Source organism: Myotis yumanensis, unplaced genomic scaffold (genome assembly GCF_028538775.1).
Source record: "Myotis yumanensis isolate MYYU_CA2020_CCGP unplaced genomic scaffold, mMyoYum1.0.hap1 SCAF_7, whole genome shotgun sequence".
NCBI classification, from domain to species: Eukaryota; Metazoa; Chordata; class Mammalia; order Chiroptera; family Vespertilionidae; genus Myotis; species Myotis yumanensis.
This window is the reverse complement of record NW_027223758.1, coordinates 28654083-28671569: the sequence shown is the minus strand read 5'-3', so window position 1 is coordinate 28671569 and position 17487 is coordinate 28654083. Positions and strand designations below refer to the sequence as shown.

The following is a 17487-nucleotide window of genomic DNA, read 5'->3' as shown; positions in this document are numbered from 1 at the left end:
TACCTATTTTTTGTTAAATTGCAGAATTTTAGTAATTTATGTGTGCCAGAAGATGAAAAGGGTTGAAAATCACTACACCGGCCTGTGCAATGCTTAACGGCAATGATCTCGCTCCATAACAGGAACTCACTATTTATTTTGTGAATGAATAAAGTACTTTACAAATATTTTCTGTATTGAGTTTGTTTTTTCTATTATATACACAGATATGTTTCATACTACTTCATTGTACTGTTGTGTACTTTTTAAAAATTGATTTTAGAGAGAGGACGGGAGAGAGGGGAGGAAAGAAGAAAGAGAAACATCAGTTTTGTTGTTTCACTTATTTATGCATTCATTGGTTGATGCTTGTATGTGCCCTGACTGGGATCAAACCACAACCTTGGCCTACTGAGACGATGCTCTAACCAACTGAACTACCTGGCCAGGCTTCATTGTACTGTTTCTGTGTGGGAGACCAGTTCACAAATGTTATAGAACTTTAGAGTGTAAAAGATAGCTTTACAGGTTCGAAACCAGAGTTAAGTGTCTCTTCCCTTATCTCAGGAAGGGATTTGGCAGGTGGCTATTTGGACTAGTAAAATTTACTTTGTAGAGACTGTCTTTAGCTCTGTTTCAGAATAAGAGTTTAGTTCATGTGTCTACCTTTGGCTTTATTAGTTTTTGTTTTGCTTTATTATGTAACCTATTTGAACTAACAGGTTCTATTATGTGTCAAAATTTTAATACAAAGATGCCCAGATATTGGTGCTTTTAGTTTTTTTAAATAATATATTTTTTTAAAATATTTTATTGATATTTTACAGAGATGAAGGGAGAGGGATAGAGAGTTAGAAATATCGATGAGAGAGAAACATCAATGAGCTGCCTCCTGCACACCCCCTACTGGGGATGTGCCCGCAACCAATGTACATGCCCTTGACTGGAATCGAACCTGGGACCTTTGAGTCCGCAGGCCAACGCTCTATCCACTGAGCCAAACGGGTCAGGGCTTAAATAATATTTTTATTTTTTAATGACAGTTGACACATTAGTTTCAGGTGTACAACATAATGATTTGACATTTATATAACTTACGAAATGCTCACCCTATAAGTCTAGTATACATCTGACATAAATGTTGGTGCTTTTAAAGAGTCACTTCCTGTCTGCATTTCAGATTATGTAAACCTAAATTTGTTTTAGAATCTTAAGTACATATTCCATACCACTTCTTATCTAAATGTAATCAGAAGGCAAAGCAGTTGGAAAAAGTCATTTACTGTGTGTCTAGTGTTTCTTCTGTCATGAAAATTATGCTTGTCTGTGATTATTAGTGCTAATGCCATATTTGATTAGTTTACAGTGATAGCTCTCCTTTTATTGAGAAGATTCAAGCATTTGAAAATTTTTTCACAAGGCGTATTGATTTATATGATAAGGTAAGATTTCTACACAACAAAAAACTACTAATCCCAATTTTTGTGTCATCTAACTGAACAATGTATTCGAGGTGCTGGGTGACCATAGACACTGGAGCCAGACTGCTTTGATCCAGCCCTGCCACTTACCTGCAATGTGACTTTGTTGAATTAGTCACCTTCTCTGTACCTCAATTGTTTCATCTATCAAATGAGGATAATAGAATTATTAATACCTACCACAAGGGTTAAGAGGCATAAATAATAGGCTTATATATTAAAAGTATTAGAAACATACTTGGACACAAAATTTATAGTACTTATTTTCACCATATAAACATTATATGCTTTTGCAAAGTGGGTAATTGGATGCTCTGAAAAAGCAATTACTGTTTTTATTCCTAAATATTTTATAGGACGAAATAGAAAGAAAGGGAAGTATTTTGGTGGATTTTAAAGAATTGACAAAAGACGATGAAATAACTAAATTGATACCAAATATAGCAAATGAATTAAGGGATGCACCTGAGAAAACCTTGGCTTGCATGGGTCTGGCAATACATCAGGTAAGTATTTGTTTTGTGAAACTTTTATCAAAATTTTAAAGGAACTTCACAGTAATAGAACCTTCTCTAAAAGATACTTAGTTTTTACCAACAGACATTAGCTAGAATGAAAAGGTTGCTGTACTATCCTGAATTATACCATTCATTCTAATACAACTGCTTACTTTAAATATAACATTTACTTCTAATTTATTTCAATTAGTTTGATCTTATTAAAGATTATGAGGAAATTAAGCCTTGTTTCAAGGAGCTATATAAGCTCATAGGGAAGATAAGACCAGGCACCATGGTGATATCAGTTAGTAATTTGGAACAAAAAGACCAACCTCAGATTTTAGTTCAATTTAATCTCCCTGGGTATCCCCATATATAAATTGAAAATAGCAATACCTGCTGTGCCTAATGAGTTTTTCTCAGGGTCTGATGGCACAACATACATAAAAGCACTTTTTAGACTGGCAAACACATAAATGCTTCAAGGCAAAGTAATAAATCTCAGGACTGACAGAGAAAGTGCTGGGAACGTTCAGATACAGAGATAAGATTCTCGTCTGTTGTGGAGGAATGGGGAAAGCTCAGGAAGAGTCTGTAGAGGTGATGTGGTTTATGATGGATCTTAAAGGGGTATTTTGCAGGGGAGGTAAGGGATCCAGACAAAGGAACAGTTCATTACAAAGATGTGTACCCTGCTAGTAACCCAAGTCTGGGAACCGTGGCTGCTGTCTTCAGACTCCTGTTGCTCCTTAGTTCTCAGTATCCAAGTCACTACAGCCTTTCATTTCTATTTCTGAAATATCTCTTAACTCCAGCTCTTTTCCATTCTACTGCTTCTGTCTTAAGCCTTAATTATTTTTCCTGAATTGTTGCCATACAGGGTAAACATGATTTGTCCTTGGAAACTGGTGACATTTCTATCAAATGAAGTCCACATCCTTTAAATGGCATTAAAAGCTTTCCATGAGCTGGTTCAACTTTCTTTCCTCTTAATTCTCCTTCATTCACTACCATCCAGCTAAACTGAGTTCTTTCTGGGATTTTCTAAATAACTTCTACCTCTTGCATGTGCTGTCCATTCAGCATAGAATGCCCCTTTTTTTTCCTTTTCTCTTTTTAATTATCTTTATTATTTTTTTAATATGTTTTATTGATTTTTTTACAGAGAGGAAGGGAGAGGGATAGAGTTAGAAACATCAATGAGAGAGAAACATCGATCAGCTGCCTCCTGCACACCTCCCACTGAGGATGTTCCCGCAACCAAGGTACATGCCCTTGACCAGAATCGAACCTGGGACCTTTCAGTCCGCAGGCCGATGCTCTATCCACTGAGCCAAACCGGTCAGGGCCCCCTTTTCTTGCATATCCAAATTTTTAGGGCCTAACTGAATCATCTCTCTGTGAAACCTTTCTAATGACCCCTTCTCAAAACTCTCATGATATTTCTACATGTTATTCGTGGTCCTTGTAACAATTATAGTTGTATAAGTGTGTCTCATTTTTTCTCTTAGATCAGCATACTGCTTACAATTATAGTTGTATATGTGTGTCTCATTTTTTCTCTTAGATCAGCATACTGCTTATATGCATGCAAATAGACATTAAGTATTTATTTTATTGTCAAATGCCAAGGGAATGGGTATTGGGTATTTCAAAAGTCATGTTTATTTTCTCTGTCTTTTTTTAAATCCTCAAGGATATGTTTTTCATTGATTCTAGAGAATACGGAAGGGAGAAGGAGAGAGAGGAGGGTGAGGAGGAGGAGGCGGGGGAGAAACATTGATTGGTTGCCTCCCATATGTGCCCCATCTGGGATCAAACCTGAGACCCTTTGGTACACGGGACGATGCTCTAACCAACTGAGCAGGGCTGTTTTCTCTATCAGTGAATATGGAGAAGAAAAAGAATATTTTTTCATCATAAGCCATCTAGGACGTAATAGTTTGGGGGGCAACCATGAGGACTTTTAAGATTAGCTTTAGTTGGGACAAAAGGTAGCAGACAGGGATGCTGGTGTTTTCCAATCCATGGACAACAAAATCCCAGATAAAACATGATTCAGTATAAAAGAAGTCATAATTAAATATCAGGTTTTAAGGGACTATTATAGAGTCCTGTTGGTGTTCTGTTCTGACCTGTTCATAAACTTTATATTTTCTATAAAAGTGTTCTGCTTCAAGATGATATTTTATTTTCCAACTTTTGAATAAATGTCTGCCCTGTTTAGGTATTAACAAAGGATCTCGAAAGGCATGCAGCTGAATTACAAGCCCAAGAAGGATTGTCTAGAGATGGAGAAACAATGGTAAATGTGCCACATATTCATGCAAGGTAAGGAATTTGCTGGTTTTACAGTTATTTAGAATTAAGCACTGAAGACTGTTTAAGAATGAGAACCTCATTTTATAAATAAAAAAAATCAGTACAATAAATATGGTCATCACAGCCAAGTAAATCCACTGAGAATTCTTCAAGGAGAACATGACAGAAATAAACCTTTTCTGCCCAAATAAGTTGATTACCCAACCTCCAGATTTTTGTAAATGTTGAATTTGGATGTGTACTTATCCAAACCCTACTGTTTAAATTTAATAATCCATGTAATACACCAAGTGGTATGATTATATTTTGTTAAAATTATGTTGCTACCAGACACAGAACAAATGAAATTTTGTTTTTCTTTAATTCATCTTTATTGTATTTTAAGATTTAATTTCTCATTAAAAGAGATTAATAAGGTAATCATCAGGGGTTTGTTTTTCTTTTCCAGAATTTATAGAAGACACTTCCTAATAGTTCTCAAAAAAGAAGTTAGAAACTCAAAATTTGCTGAATCTGTAGACTTTCCTTTTGACATGATTTTTTTTCCTTTTTCACTAGAGAACAGCCAGGGGGACCAGAAGAAAAGGGAACATTTAGCATTTTTTATTTTTGGAATGATTTAATTTTCATGAAGTTTCTGATATTTATAGGGATGATATGGTTTGAGAATTCCATATTTGCTCCTAAAAGGATCTATAGACAGCCTCAATTTTCTTTTTTTTTAAATATGTTTTTATTGATTTCGGAGAGGAAGGGAGAGGGAGAGAGAGCGATAGAAACATCAATGATGATAGAGAATTGTTGATTGACTGCCTCCTGCATGCCCCCTACTGGGGATCACGCCTGCAATCCAGGCATGTGCCCTTGGCCGGAATCGAACCTGGGACCCTTCAGTCCACAGGCCGATGCTCAATCCACTGAGCCAAACCATCCAGGGCGACAGTCTCAATTTTCTGTCCATTGTAAATTCATGGATAAATATGTTCCTATTTTTCATTTTAGGATATACAACTATGAGCCCTTGACACAGCTCAAGAATGTCCGAGCAAATTACTATGGAAAATACGTTGCTCTGAGAGGGACAGTGGTTCGCGTCAGTAACATAAAGCCTCTTTGCACCAAGATGGCTTTTCTTTGTGCTGCATGTGGAGAAGTTCAGAGTCTTTCTCTTCCAGATGGAAAGTATAATCTCCCCACAAAGGTGACATCATGTTCTTCATTTATCTTAGTAAAGAAGGCAATTCGATTTACAGAAAACAGTTACTGATGTTTCTGAACACAGAGCTTACTGTATTTTTAGTTTACAAATATTGAAATACAGGGAACAGAAAATAAAGAAGTAAACATTCCTCTGTCCACTGCTTAAAATTTACATTTTGCCCTAACCCAGTGATTCTCAATCTTCCTAATGCCGCGACCCTTTAATACAGTTCCTCATGTTGTGGTGACCCCCAATTTCATTGTTACAAATTGAACATAATTAAAGCATAGTGATTAATCACAAAAACAATATGTAATTATATATGTGTTTTCCGATGGTCTTAGGCGACCCCTGTGAAAGGGTCGTTCGAACCCCAAAGGGATCGCGACCCACAGGTTGAGAACCGCTGCCTCAGCCGGTTTGGCTCAGTGGATAGAGCGTCAGCCTGCGGACTGAAGGGTCCCGGGTTCGATTCTGGTCAAGGGCATGTACCTAGGTTGCGGGCACATCCCCAGTAGGGGGTGTGCAGGAGGCAGCTCATTGATGTTTCTCTCTCATTGATGTTTCTAACTCTTTATCCCTTTCCCTTCTTCTCTGTAAAAAATCAAAATATATTTTCAAAAAAATTTACATTTTGCCAGCTCCAGATATATTTTTAAAGATATAAAGCATTATTGATAAAAATTAGTGTCTATTTTGCCCCTTGCATGGGCTGTTCCCAGTGACCATAATTATCCTGAGTTAATGTGTATCCTTTCCATTCACATTTTTATATTTTGACTTAATAGGTACACACATCAAGTTTTCTTTATTCTGCTGTTTGAAAGTGTTCCCTTTTTCTTAACACTTTTTTTAAACTAGATTTTTAAAACCATAAAAAAGTACTTTTTAAAACCAAGAAAATAGTGTAACCAACATCTGTATACCCATTATGAGTTGGCAAATATTAATATTTTATGGTTTTAGCTATTTTTTTAAACAAGAATAGTATTACAGTTAAAGTAGAAGTCCCTCTGTTCCTCTCTCCAGTTCCATCCACTTTGTTCCATTCTTAGAGGCAGCCACTTTCTGATATTGGCATGTAGTCTTCAAGTCTGCATTTCCTTTTCTTTATTTTAAAATTGATTTTAGAGAGAGAAAAATATCAATTTGTTGTTCCACTTATTTGTGCAATCATTGGTTGATTCTTGTATGTGCTTGACTGACAATCAGACCTGCAACCTTGGCATATCAGGACGTGCTCTAACCAACTGAGCTACCCAACCAGGGCCAAGTCTACATTTTCATACTTGCCTATACATGTAGGGTTTGTTTTCTTGTGTGTATTCACATAAATGGTATACTGAATATCACATTCTGTAACTTTTTTGTTCATGTGCTTTGGAGTTCTACTTATCTTTTTTTTGAGGGGGGTGTTAATCCTCACCTAAGGATATTTTTTCCATTGCTTTTCAGAGAGAGTAGAAGGGAGGGAGAGAGAAACATCAGTTGGTTGCCTCCTGCACGTGCTCAGGGAGCAAACCAGCAACCGGGGTACATACCCTTGAACCAGAATCAAACCTGTGACCTTTAGGTTCACAGGCCAACGCTCTAACCATTAGCAACACCAGCCAGGTCAGTTGTGCCTTTCTTGATACACATCTAATTCTTTCATTTTTACTGTTGTGGATTATTCCATTAAATGAATAGCTACTAATTATCTATTCTTCCAGTGAACATTTGTGTTGTCTCCATGCTGTAGAGAACATGTCTCCTTAACAAAGAAATTTCTCAGTTATAGGATATGCTTATTTTTAACTTTATTAGATGTTGCCAAATTACTTTCCAGAGTGTTGGTCTTAACTTACATCCCTACTTGGTAATGTTAAGCACTTGGCATTTTCTCATGTTTTCATTAACACTTGGTGTTGCTAGGCTTTTTAATGTTTGCCAATCTGATGGGTGTGAAATAGAATTTCATTTTTAATATGAATTGCTATGATTTTTGTTACAGTTGAGTATCTTTTCACATCTTTATTGGCCATTCATCTGTATTTTTTTTCTTTAAGATTAAAAAAAAATTATTTTTAGAGAGAGGGGTCTGGGTAGAGAGAAACATTGATTGGCTGCCTCCTACATGCCCCCTACGGGCGATTGAGCCCTCAACCCGGGCATGTGCTCCGACCAGGAATTGTACTGGCAACCTTCGGTGTACGTGATGATGCCCAGCCAACTGAGCCACACTGGCCAGGACTCATTTTTATTATTTACTGAATTTTATGTTTATATCTTCTATTCATTTTTCTGTTTATACATTAGTTCCCCTCTTATCTGCAGGAGATACATTCCAAGACCCCCATGGACGCCTGAAACGGCATTTAGTACTGAACCCTATATATAATATGTTTTTTCCTACACGTACATAACCTTTCACGTAAAGGAAACACTTTACGTCTTCTCGGGAATTGCCAGCATCACTGCTCTTGTACTTTGGAGCCATAATTAAGTAAAATAAGGGTTACTTGAACATAAGCACTGTGATACTGGGACAGTTGATCTGATAACCCAGCCAGTACTAAGTGACTAAAAGGTGGGGAGTGTATGCAGCATGGATATGTTGGACAAAGGGGTGATTCATGTTCTGGGAGGGAGAGAGTGGGATGGGGCGAGATTTTATGGTGCTACTCAGATCAGCACACAATTTGAAACATAAAAATTGTTTATTTCTGGAATTTAAACCTTGTTTTTCATATTTAGATCTTTCATCCATCCAGAATTTAATTTTGTCAGTGGCAAAAAGCTAAGGTTCTAATATTCTTTCAGGTGAAAAGTCAGTTGTCAACAATGATTAATTAAGCCCACTATTTATTACTGCTGACATATAATGCTTCTTCTGTAGTACACCATGTTCCTATAGACATGCGATTCTGTTTTGTTTCACTGGTCCTGTGTCAACTCTTTATGATCTTATTTACATTGATCTTATTAAAACTTTTGGTAAGGTAGTTAGATTTTCCATATTCTTCTTTTCCAGAGTTGCCTTTACCATCCTTGGACTTTAATAAATTTTTTATTATACATTTACTCAAATTGGAATTCCTAAGGCCTATTTCTCTCTCTTTTTTTAAAAAAATATATTTTATTGATTTTTTACAGAGAGGAAGGGAGAAGGATAGAGAGTTAGAAACATCAATCAGCTGCCTCCTGCACACTCCCCACTGGGGATATGCCCGTAACCAAGGTACAGGCCCTTGACCAGAATCGAACCTGGGACCCTGGAGTCCGCAGACCGACGCTCTATCCGCTGAGCCAAACCGGTTAGGGCAGGCCTATTTCTCTTACAGGAAGAACAGTATGTGTTAGATTCAGCCATTGGTTCTGAATAATCAGCAGTGTTGATAAATTGGTGTCATCCACTGTTTGGGCTTAAGTTTCAGGCAGTGCCTTAGCTCAGAGGCCAGAAATTAAATCCTCATTTAACATATTTTTATTGATGTCAGAGTGGAAGGGAGAGGGAGAGAGAGATAGAAACATCAGTGCTGACAGAGAATCATTGATCAGCTGCCTCTTGCACGCCCCACACTGGGGATCAAGCCCACAACCTGGGCATGTGCCCTGACTGGGAATCTAACTGTGATTTCCTGGTTCATGGGTCGATGCTCAACCACTGAGCCACACCAGCCAGGCTAAATCCTTTTTAAATCAGGTATTTTTTTTTTTTGGTAAACTGTGTTTGGTCAGGATATTTTCGTGCCCTCTAACATAGTGGGTCATAACACTGATTCATAAGATGAGTAATTCATAAAATGAGTGTGAAGAGGTCCTGCGTGTGTGTCTAAAATTCAGTTAACTGAAATGACTAGAAAGATGGTTGTTTCAAGCAATCTCTTCCAGTCACTGTTGCTGCCTAACAGATCATCCTAAAATGTGGTGGTTCAAAATAACAACAATCATTATTTCTTCTGGATTCTGTGGGTCAGGGGTTTGGAAGAACTGCTTGGCTGGGTAGTTCTGGCTCTAGATCTCTCATGTAGCTGTAGTCAAATGGTGGCTGGAGCTGGAATAGCAAGGGCTAGAGTGGCTGGGGGCTGGCCAGTCATCTCTCCTCCATATGGCTTTTCTGTGTGGGCTGATTTTGGCTTCTCATACACCAGTGATGGCGAACCTTTTGAGCTCAGCGTGTCAGCATTTTGAAAAACCCTAACTTAACTCTGGTGCCGTGTCACATAGAAATTTTTTGATATTTGCAACCATAGTAAAACAAAGACTTATATTTTTGATATTTATTTTATATATTTAAATGCCATTTAACAAAGAAAAATCAACCAAAAAAATGAGTTTGCATGTCACCTCTGACACGCGTGTCATAGGTTCGCCATCACTGTCATACACAGTATGACAACTCAGGACACGTAGGCTGTTCATATGGCTGCTGATTGCTTTAAGAAGTCCAGCTGATAGGCAGAAATGGCTTTGTCTCTTTTGAGCTAGCCTCAGAAGTCAGGTGGCATCAATTCTCTCATATTCCATTGGTTACAAGGTGAGTCACAAGCCTGTCCAGATTCCAAAAAGGGGAGATTAGGCTCCATTTCTTGATGGGGGAGTGGCAAGGTTGTATAAAGGCTTATGGGGAGATAGTGTTACAACCATATTTGGAAAATACAGTCTGCCACAGTCTCTGAATTTATAAATGCACCTTAAAGTCCACTCAGCAAACAAGTGATTTATGAAAACTTGAACACAACTTATTCATTTGTTATTTATCATAGCACACAGGTATGTATGTTATGATAAACAGTACAAAAGGAGGCTAAATGGGAAAGCTGGTGATTAAAGAAGACCCAGGAAAGGCTTTTGAAAAGGGAAAGATTGAAGTTGAGTATGTGGGACCATATGCGAGAGGCCATTCAGGATCAGGAGATTGCCTGGGCACAAAGGTATGAATAGAGCTTAGGGTGAGAGGCACCTTAGGGTGAGGAGCCTTGCATATCCCCAGCAGAAGAAGTAAAAGCAGTGATCAAGAGGGACCAGCTGAAAAAGTGGCTAGTCCCTCAAAAGCTTGTGATACAGAATCAGTGCAGAAGGAAATTGGAAAACATTGCAGCTCTTACTGCATTTTCCATTCTGAGAATTTTTTTTTTAATCCTCACCCGAGGATATATTTTTATTGATTTTAGATAGGGAGTAAGGGAAAGAGAGAAACATCAATGTGAGAGAGGGACACTGATCTATTGATTGAAACCCAGGTATGTGCCCTGATCCGGAATTGAACTCACAACCTTTTGGTGTATGGGACAATGCTCCAACCTACTTACCCACCTGGCCAGGAGCGACAGCACTTTTAAAACAATATTAAATAAAGCAGAAACTTGAAATGTGATTGTGCTTTATCAAAATCTGAATGTGAATCTTGTTGCAGTGTCCTGTGCCTACATGTCGAGGGAAGTCATTTACTGCTCTCCCTAGCTCTCCTCTCACAGTGACGATGGACTGGCAGTCAATCAAGTAAGCAATCACACTATTTCACTACTTAATAAAAGGCAGGTGTAAGATACTTCAACTGCAAAGAAAATCTATAATTTTCCTATATTATACTATGGTTCTTATTTGTATACATTGGTAAAGTGTATAATAAAAGGCTTGATTAGGAGTTTATGTGTTGAAATGATAATTGTCTTTATTCAAAATCTCTTCTCTATCGGATACCAGAAAGGATTTGATGTGCAAATATTATGTCCTTTTGCTACTGAGAAATAGTTCATGGTATTTCTCACTTATGTGACTCATTGAACTGGATGTAGACCATAAACAAAACTATATCTATATTATAAAAGGCCAGTGGCCAGAACGACCAAATGACCAGTCACCAGGAGGTGCATGGAGCACCTCTCGATCCCTCCGCCGCCACCCATGAGCCGCTTGTGGCAGCAGAGCAGGGCTCGCACACGGCGGGTCTGGGGTCCTGCTGACACGGCAGGTCTTGGTCTCGCACGATTTTGCGCGCTGGGGCTCTAGTAATTTCCATAATGAGTTATGATAAAAATAATACTGTTTTGAAAGCTTAAAATAAAGAATTTCTTACAAATGGGCATGTTTCATTTTATGTTCTCATGATCCATGAGGCATTTTACTGTAGATTTTTTTTTAAAAAGCTATTTTTTAAAACAAGTCAAATTGTGTGTGTGTGTTTAATCTAACAATTTATTTAATTTTTCTAGCTATAGTTCCGTAACTACATCCTAAATATAAAATAATAGGTAGTTTTGAAGTTAGAATGCTCTCTAGGAAAACCTGGCTAAAACGAGATGGTCTTAAATACTAGAATCTAGGGGAAAAGTGAGGTAGATTGCTTCCACGCTCTACCTTTACCCACTTCTGCACTGTAAAAACCAAGATCAACGTATGTAATAATTGTTCTCTATGCTGAGGTATTTACAAATACTCTATTTTATAAAAGAGGAAATGTTTAAGACTCCTCCTGAGTGTGATTGTGTCTCTGGTGAGTGGGGGAGCCTGGTCCAGCCCACGTTTACAGTACTTTCACCACTGAAGGGTGTAATGAGGGCTTCAGAGGTGCTAAAAGGGCCACAATAGAATATATGCATAGAAGATCCAGGGTAATTTAATTATTTGAACAAAGTCTCTTTATTTTCAGGTAAAAATAGCAGAAAGAAAATGAGCTTAAATATTTTAATTGGATTTTTTTTCTCACTTAAAAAAAATTTTTCAATTATAACTGACATACAATATTGTATTAGTTTTAGGTGTACAACATAGTGACTAGACATTTATATAACTTATGAAGTGCTCACCCGAGTAAGTCCAGTACCCATTTGACACCAATATTTTAAATGAATTTGAACAGTGACCTCCTGATATTAGGAAATCACACCTAGGGGTATAAAACATTCCACTTTTCTGTATCTTATTCCTGTATATGTTGTGGACATCATTTTGTTTTGTCCATCAATACTTTCCCATTTACTGTTTTCTAAAATTTAGTATCTCTTGTTCAATGCACACCCTAAAATTTCTCTTTACTCTTTTAGTAAGTGTAATTTTGGGTGGACATTTTGGAGGGAGACAAATGCACATGCTCATCCTGCCATCCCATCTTTAACTGCAAACTGCTGAAGTGATTTTAGATACATCATTGAACGTTTTAAACTAATTTTAAAAAACTAATTGGTCCTTTATATAGCTTAGCACTATGTGGACCCTGACTAGTTAATATGTAGAAGAAATAACCCAAAGTCAGTATGCGTACTCACTGAAAATTGCTCACCTATTTAGAATCCAGGAGCTGATGTCTGACGATCAGCGAGAAGCAGGTCGGATTCCACGAACGATAGAATGTGAGCTTGTTCATGATCTTGTGGATAGCTGCGTTCCAGGAGACACAGTGACTATTACTGGAATTGTCAAAGTCTCAAATGCTGAAGAAGGTGTGGTACAACTCTTCCCTCATTTGGATTGTTCCTCAGTAATTTGTCTACATTTGTCTTTTTTAAAGATACTTCTGAATCTCCATTAATTTAAAGAGCTCCTTGTTCTTATTTCTTACACTAGAGGCCCGATGCACAAAATTCATGCAAGGGGCTCAGCCCTCATGGCCCCCCCGCCCCCCGTCATTCAAGAAGGTCATTCCGCTGTCCGGTCTTATTAGCATATTAGCTCTTTATTATATAGGAGAGGTGACACGTTCCCTCTGAAAGAAAGGTTTATTTGTAGTTCATTGTGCCTTTCTTGTACATTCTACTTGAATCTTTGTAGGGAAAATGAAAATACCAATTATTGCATTTCACACTTTGAATTTACAGGTTCTCGGAATAAGAATGACAAATGTATGTTCCTTTTATACATTGAAGCAAATTCTGTTAGCAATAGCAAAGGACAGAAACCAAACGCTTCCGAGGAGGGGTGTAAACATGGAGCATTGCTGGAGTTCTCACTTAAAGACCTTTACGCCATCCAAGAGATTCAAGCTGAAGAGAACCTGTTCAAACTCATTGTCAAGTATGTATGACCCTACCTGAAATTTTATTATGTATGTGCATGTTGGGTTGTTATTGGCTGCAAGTAACAAGAAATTAGTCAAAATGGTTGCAAAATAGAGTTCACCAGCTAACTGCCCATTTTTGTTTGACCCATGAGCTAAAAATGGTTTTTACTTTTTTTAAAGATTTTTAAAATTCATTTTTAGAGAGAGAGAGGGAGGAACATTGATGAGAGAGAGAAACATCTATCAGCTGCTTCCTGCACACCACCTACTTGGGATCAAGCCCGCAATCCCGGGCATGTGCCCTGACCCAGAATGGAACCCAGCAACCTTCGGTACTCGGAATGATACCCAACCACTGAGTCACACCAGCCAGAGCAGTTTTTACATTTTTTGATGGCTGAAAAAGAATGAAAAGGAGGCTATCTCATGACATGCAAAATTATATGAAATTCAGATTTTGCTGCTTATAAATAAATTTTTATTGGAATACAGCCACACTCATTCAGAAGAATTCAGAGTGAGACAGAGAACAAATGGCTCACAAATGCTTACTGTCTAGTCCCCTACCGAAAAGTTTGCTAACTTCTGTAAGCACTAAGGAAAAGTTACTCAGCAGAAGAGTAATTGTACAGTGAATTCCAGAGTTATTGCAGTTAGTTGCATGTAGGGTTTTCTTGTTTTTCTTTTAGAACTAAGAGATTGACATAGAAGTTACTTACAGTGGATTATTTCCTTGTTTTTGCCATACAATAGAGAAGAAGTAAAAGGAAGGCATCCTGTTTCAGCCAACTATTTCTGGTGTGGTCTGGGGCATGTTACCTAATTTTTCCTTCATTTTTATGGAGATAATACTTGTCTCAGAAGGTTGTTCTGGAGGTTAAATGAAATTTTGTGTTACCTAACAATGCTGTTGTTTTGAGACTTTTTTGACAATTTTTTGGATAGTTTTGAAGAAATAGGGGGAAATGGGGCAGAATAATACATATGTCTAAGAGAGATAAAGAACTGAGGTTTTGAAGTGCATTATATTAGAAAATTGATCTAGACTTTGCGCTCTAGGAGAATTTGACACTTTTTCTGCCTTTAATATGTTAATTAGCTAAGTAAGAAAAGTATGGAGTTCCTCAAGGGTTCTTTGTTCTTAACCTCTCAGAGACTTCCCAACTTCCCTGAGGGAGCGCTAGGGTTGAGGGTTTGATCAGGTGAGAAGTGAAGGTGTGAGTTTGAGGATTTGATCTGGTGAGAAGTGAAGGTGTGAGTGGTCTCTAACGGGATCTGAGGAGCTACCTGGTTGAGGATCAGAACACTTCTTTTTGGTTTCTCTCATCAGTTATAAATAAAAATGAACATATGACCCTAGCCTGTTTGGCTTAGTGGATAGAGTGTAGGCCTGCAGACTGAAGGGTCCTGAGTTTGATTCTGGTCAAGAGCACATGCCTGAGTTGCGGGCTTGATCCCCAGTGGGGGGCCATGCAGAAGGCAACCAATCAGTGATTCTCTCTCATTGTTGTTTCTATCTCTCCCCGTCTCCCTCCCTCTCTGAAATCTATAAAAATATATTAAAAAGAAAATGAACATATGTAGTGGTCCTTCTTCTATAGTGTGTTTACAAAAGATAAAGTATATGAAAAACAAGCGTTTTCACCCTGGCTGGTTTCACTCAGTGGTTAGAGTGTCAGCCCGCAGACTGAAGGGTCTTGGGTTCGATTCCTAGTCAAGGGCACATACCTTGGTTGTAGGTTCCTTAGCCCCAGTAGGGGTGAGTGCGGGAGGCAGCCAAACTCTCTTTCTCTCTCTCTCTCTCTTTCTCTCCCTCTCTTCCTTCCACACACTCTAGAAATCATTGGAAAAAATATCTTCGGGTGAGGATTAAAAAAACAACACACCAACAAACAAAAAACTAGCATTTTCTTACCATGATTTACTTTTTTTTTTTTACCTTTTAGTTCTAAGTTTGTGATTTTAGCATTAAAACTAAATTTTTTTAATTTTTTAAATTTTATTTTTTTAAATATATTTTTATTGATTTCAGAGAGAAGAGATGGAAACATCAGTGATGAGAGAGACTCATTGATTGATTACCTCCTGCATGCCCCATACTAGGGATCAAGCCCGCAATCCGGGCATGTGCCCCTGACCGGGAATCAAACCCAGGACCTCTTGGTCCATGGGATGATGCTCAAACCACTGAGCCACTACCACCAGGCTAAATTTTTTTTTGTTGTTAATCTTGCAAGGGTTGGCCAAACAGGCAGAGAAAACTCGTTTTGTATATAAAGTTTTATTAGAACACAACCCCACCCACTCATTTACAAATTGTTGATGGTTGTTTCACACAAGTTAATAGTTGTGTCCAAGATAGTAGAACTGAAAATATTTACTTTCTGGCCCTTTAAGAAAAAGTTTGTTGACCCTTGCCAGATTAACAAATGGAGGACCATGAAAGGAGAATGGAAAGACAGTAGAAGATTGTTTAATTTAGGTTTCTTTAGAAGCAGTGATATTATTTGGGAAGCAGTTTATTTGGGAGGTGGTCCCCAAATATACTGGTGGGATGGGAAGTGAGGCAGAGAAAGGATGGCAGTCAGTATATGGTTCTGTGCCTCAATGAACAAATTATTTGAACAGATTATTACTAGCATCCAGGGCTTATTCCTCCTGAGGCTTCTGGGGTGCTAGACTGTAGAACTCAGTATTTTTCCATGCAAGGTTCTGGGTTTGGCGCTCCTGGGAATATTAGGTAACCCAGCACTCTAGCCTGCCCAGCCTGTCTGCAGCCAGAGAAAGCCCTTCGACAGACAGGTGCAGGTGTGTGGTAGGAAGCCAGCAGTGATTATGCAGGAACATGCTGACCAGTAGTGCCAAGGGATATGGCAGGACACCGACATCATGTTTACATATAATAAAAGGGATAATGATTCACAGTTTACTCTTGAGTATATCTCTTCCACCTGGTCTATTTTTTGTTTGTTTCTTCTTTGTACAATAGGTAAGTATAAATATACTTCTTTATATTCAGATATGATTTCACTTGTTATGATCATTTGACTTGAACTGAAAAAATGAAATTTTATCTAGTCTTAAAATGTGTATGCAGTTCACTTTTTTGTCTCCTTTCAGTGACTTGGCTGCACAAGTCTAAAGATGTCTGTTCACATAAAATACAATATAACTTTATATCCTAAAGTGCAAGACCATGATTATGGTGCATTTTAAAGGCTAGTAATGTAAAATGATCAACAGTATATTTGGTTACTTTAAAATACTTTACAAGTATCCTGTCTTCCTTACTCTGGCACAATATTAAGCATTTTCCCCTTTATAGATTAATCAAGGATTTTGAGAAAATTATTGAATATCAGAATAAAATGTATTGAGTTGTTTGGGAGGGGGTGTACATTTTTTATTTTTATCTTTTTTTAAATAAAATGTGTAGTAAGTTAAGCAAACTTCAAAGTAGATCTTATAATAGATTAATGAAGGGGATGTTAGAATTTATGAGTTGTATTCTGTTTTTCAGCTCACTTTGCCCTGTCATTTTTGGCCATGAAGTAAGTATTTTACTTCATCTTTGCTAAAAAATATATAAAGTTGGCAAAAATCTTATATAATAAAGAGCTAATATGCTAACTAGACCAGATGGTGAATGACCTTCCAGAACGACCAGTGGGTGGGGCCGCTGTGAAGGCCAAGCCCCTTGCACAAATTTTGTGCATTGGGCCTCTAGTAAAATATAAAGACTTTATTAAAAAAAATAGCTCATTTCTGGCCAGTTAGTTGCTCATATTTTAATATGAGTCATTATTCTCCATAAATGAATGTCGTGATGGGAAAACTACAGCCCCTTGTAGGAAAAAGCTGCTTACCAATTAGAGTTAATAGGATGCGCTTCCTTTAAACTGACTCCAAGTATTTCTTAGTTTTGTGGCATGGATTCATGCCTTGCAAGGTAGGTCTTCACTTAGGAACTTTTAAGATACTGCTCTGATTTTATATGCTTTCTAGTTTTTGCTTTTTTAATCA

At 37.7% G+C, this 17487-nt stretch overlaps 1 protein-coding gene across 3 annotated transcripts in view; it reads left to right on the top strand.

Moving 5' to 3' along the window:
- Positions 1-17487, top strand: part of MCM8 (minichromosome maintenance 8 homologous recombination repair factor) — a 47189-nt gene that overhangs the window by 6578 nt on the left and 23124 nt on the right. For all 3 annotated transcript variants that reach the window (XM_070419939.1, XM_070419940.1, XM_070419938.1), the window contains exons 4-11: positions 1339-1421; positions 1817-1966; positions 4188-4291; positions 5285-5483; positions 10882-10967; positions 12756-12907; positions 13283-13478; positions 16985-17015. In XM_070419939.1, the coding sequence (XP_070276040.1) occupies positions 1339-1421; positions 1817-1966; positions 4188-4291; positions 5285-5483; positions 10882-10967; positions 12756-12907; positions 13283-13478; positions 16985-17015 (1001 nt within the window). The remainder of the gene's footprint in view (positions 1-1338; positions 1422-1816; positions 1967-4187; positions 4292-5284; positions 5484-10881; positions 10968-12755; positions 12908-13282; positions 13479-16984; positions 17016-17487) is intronic.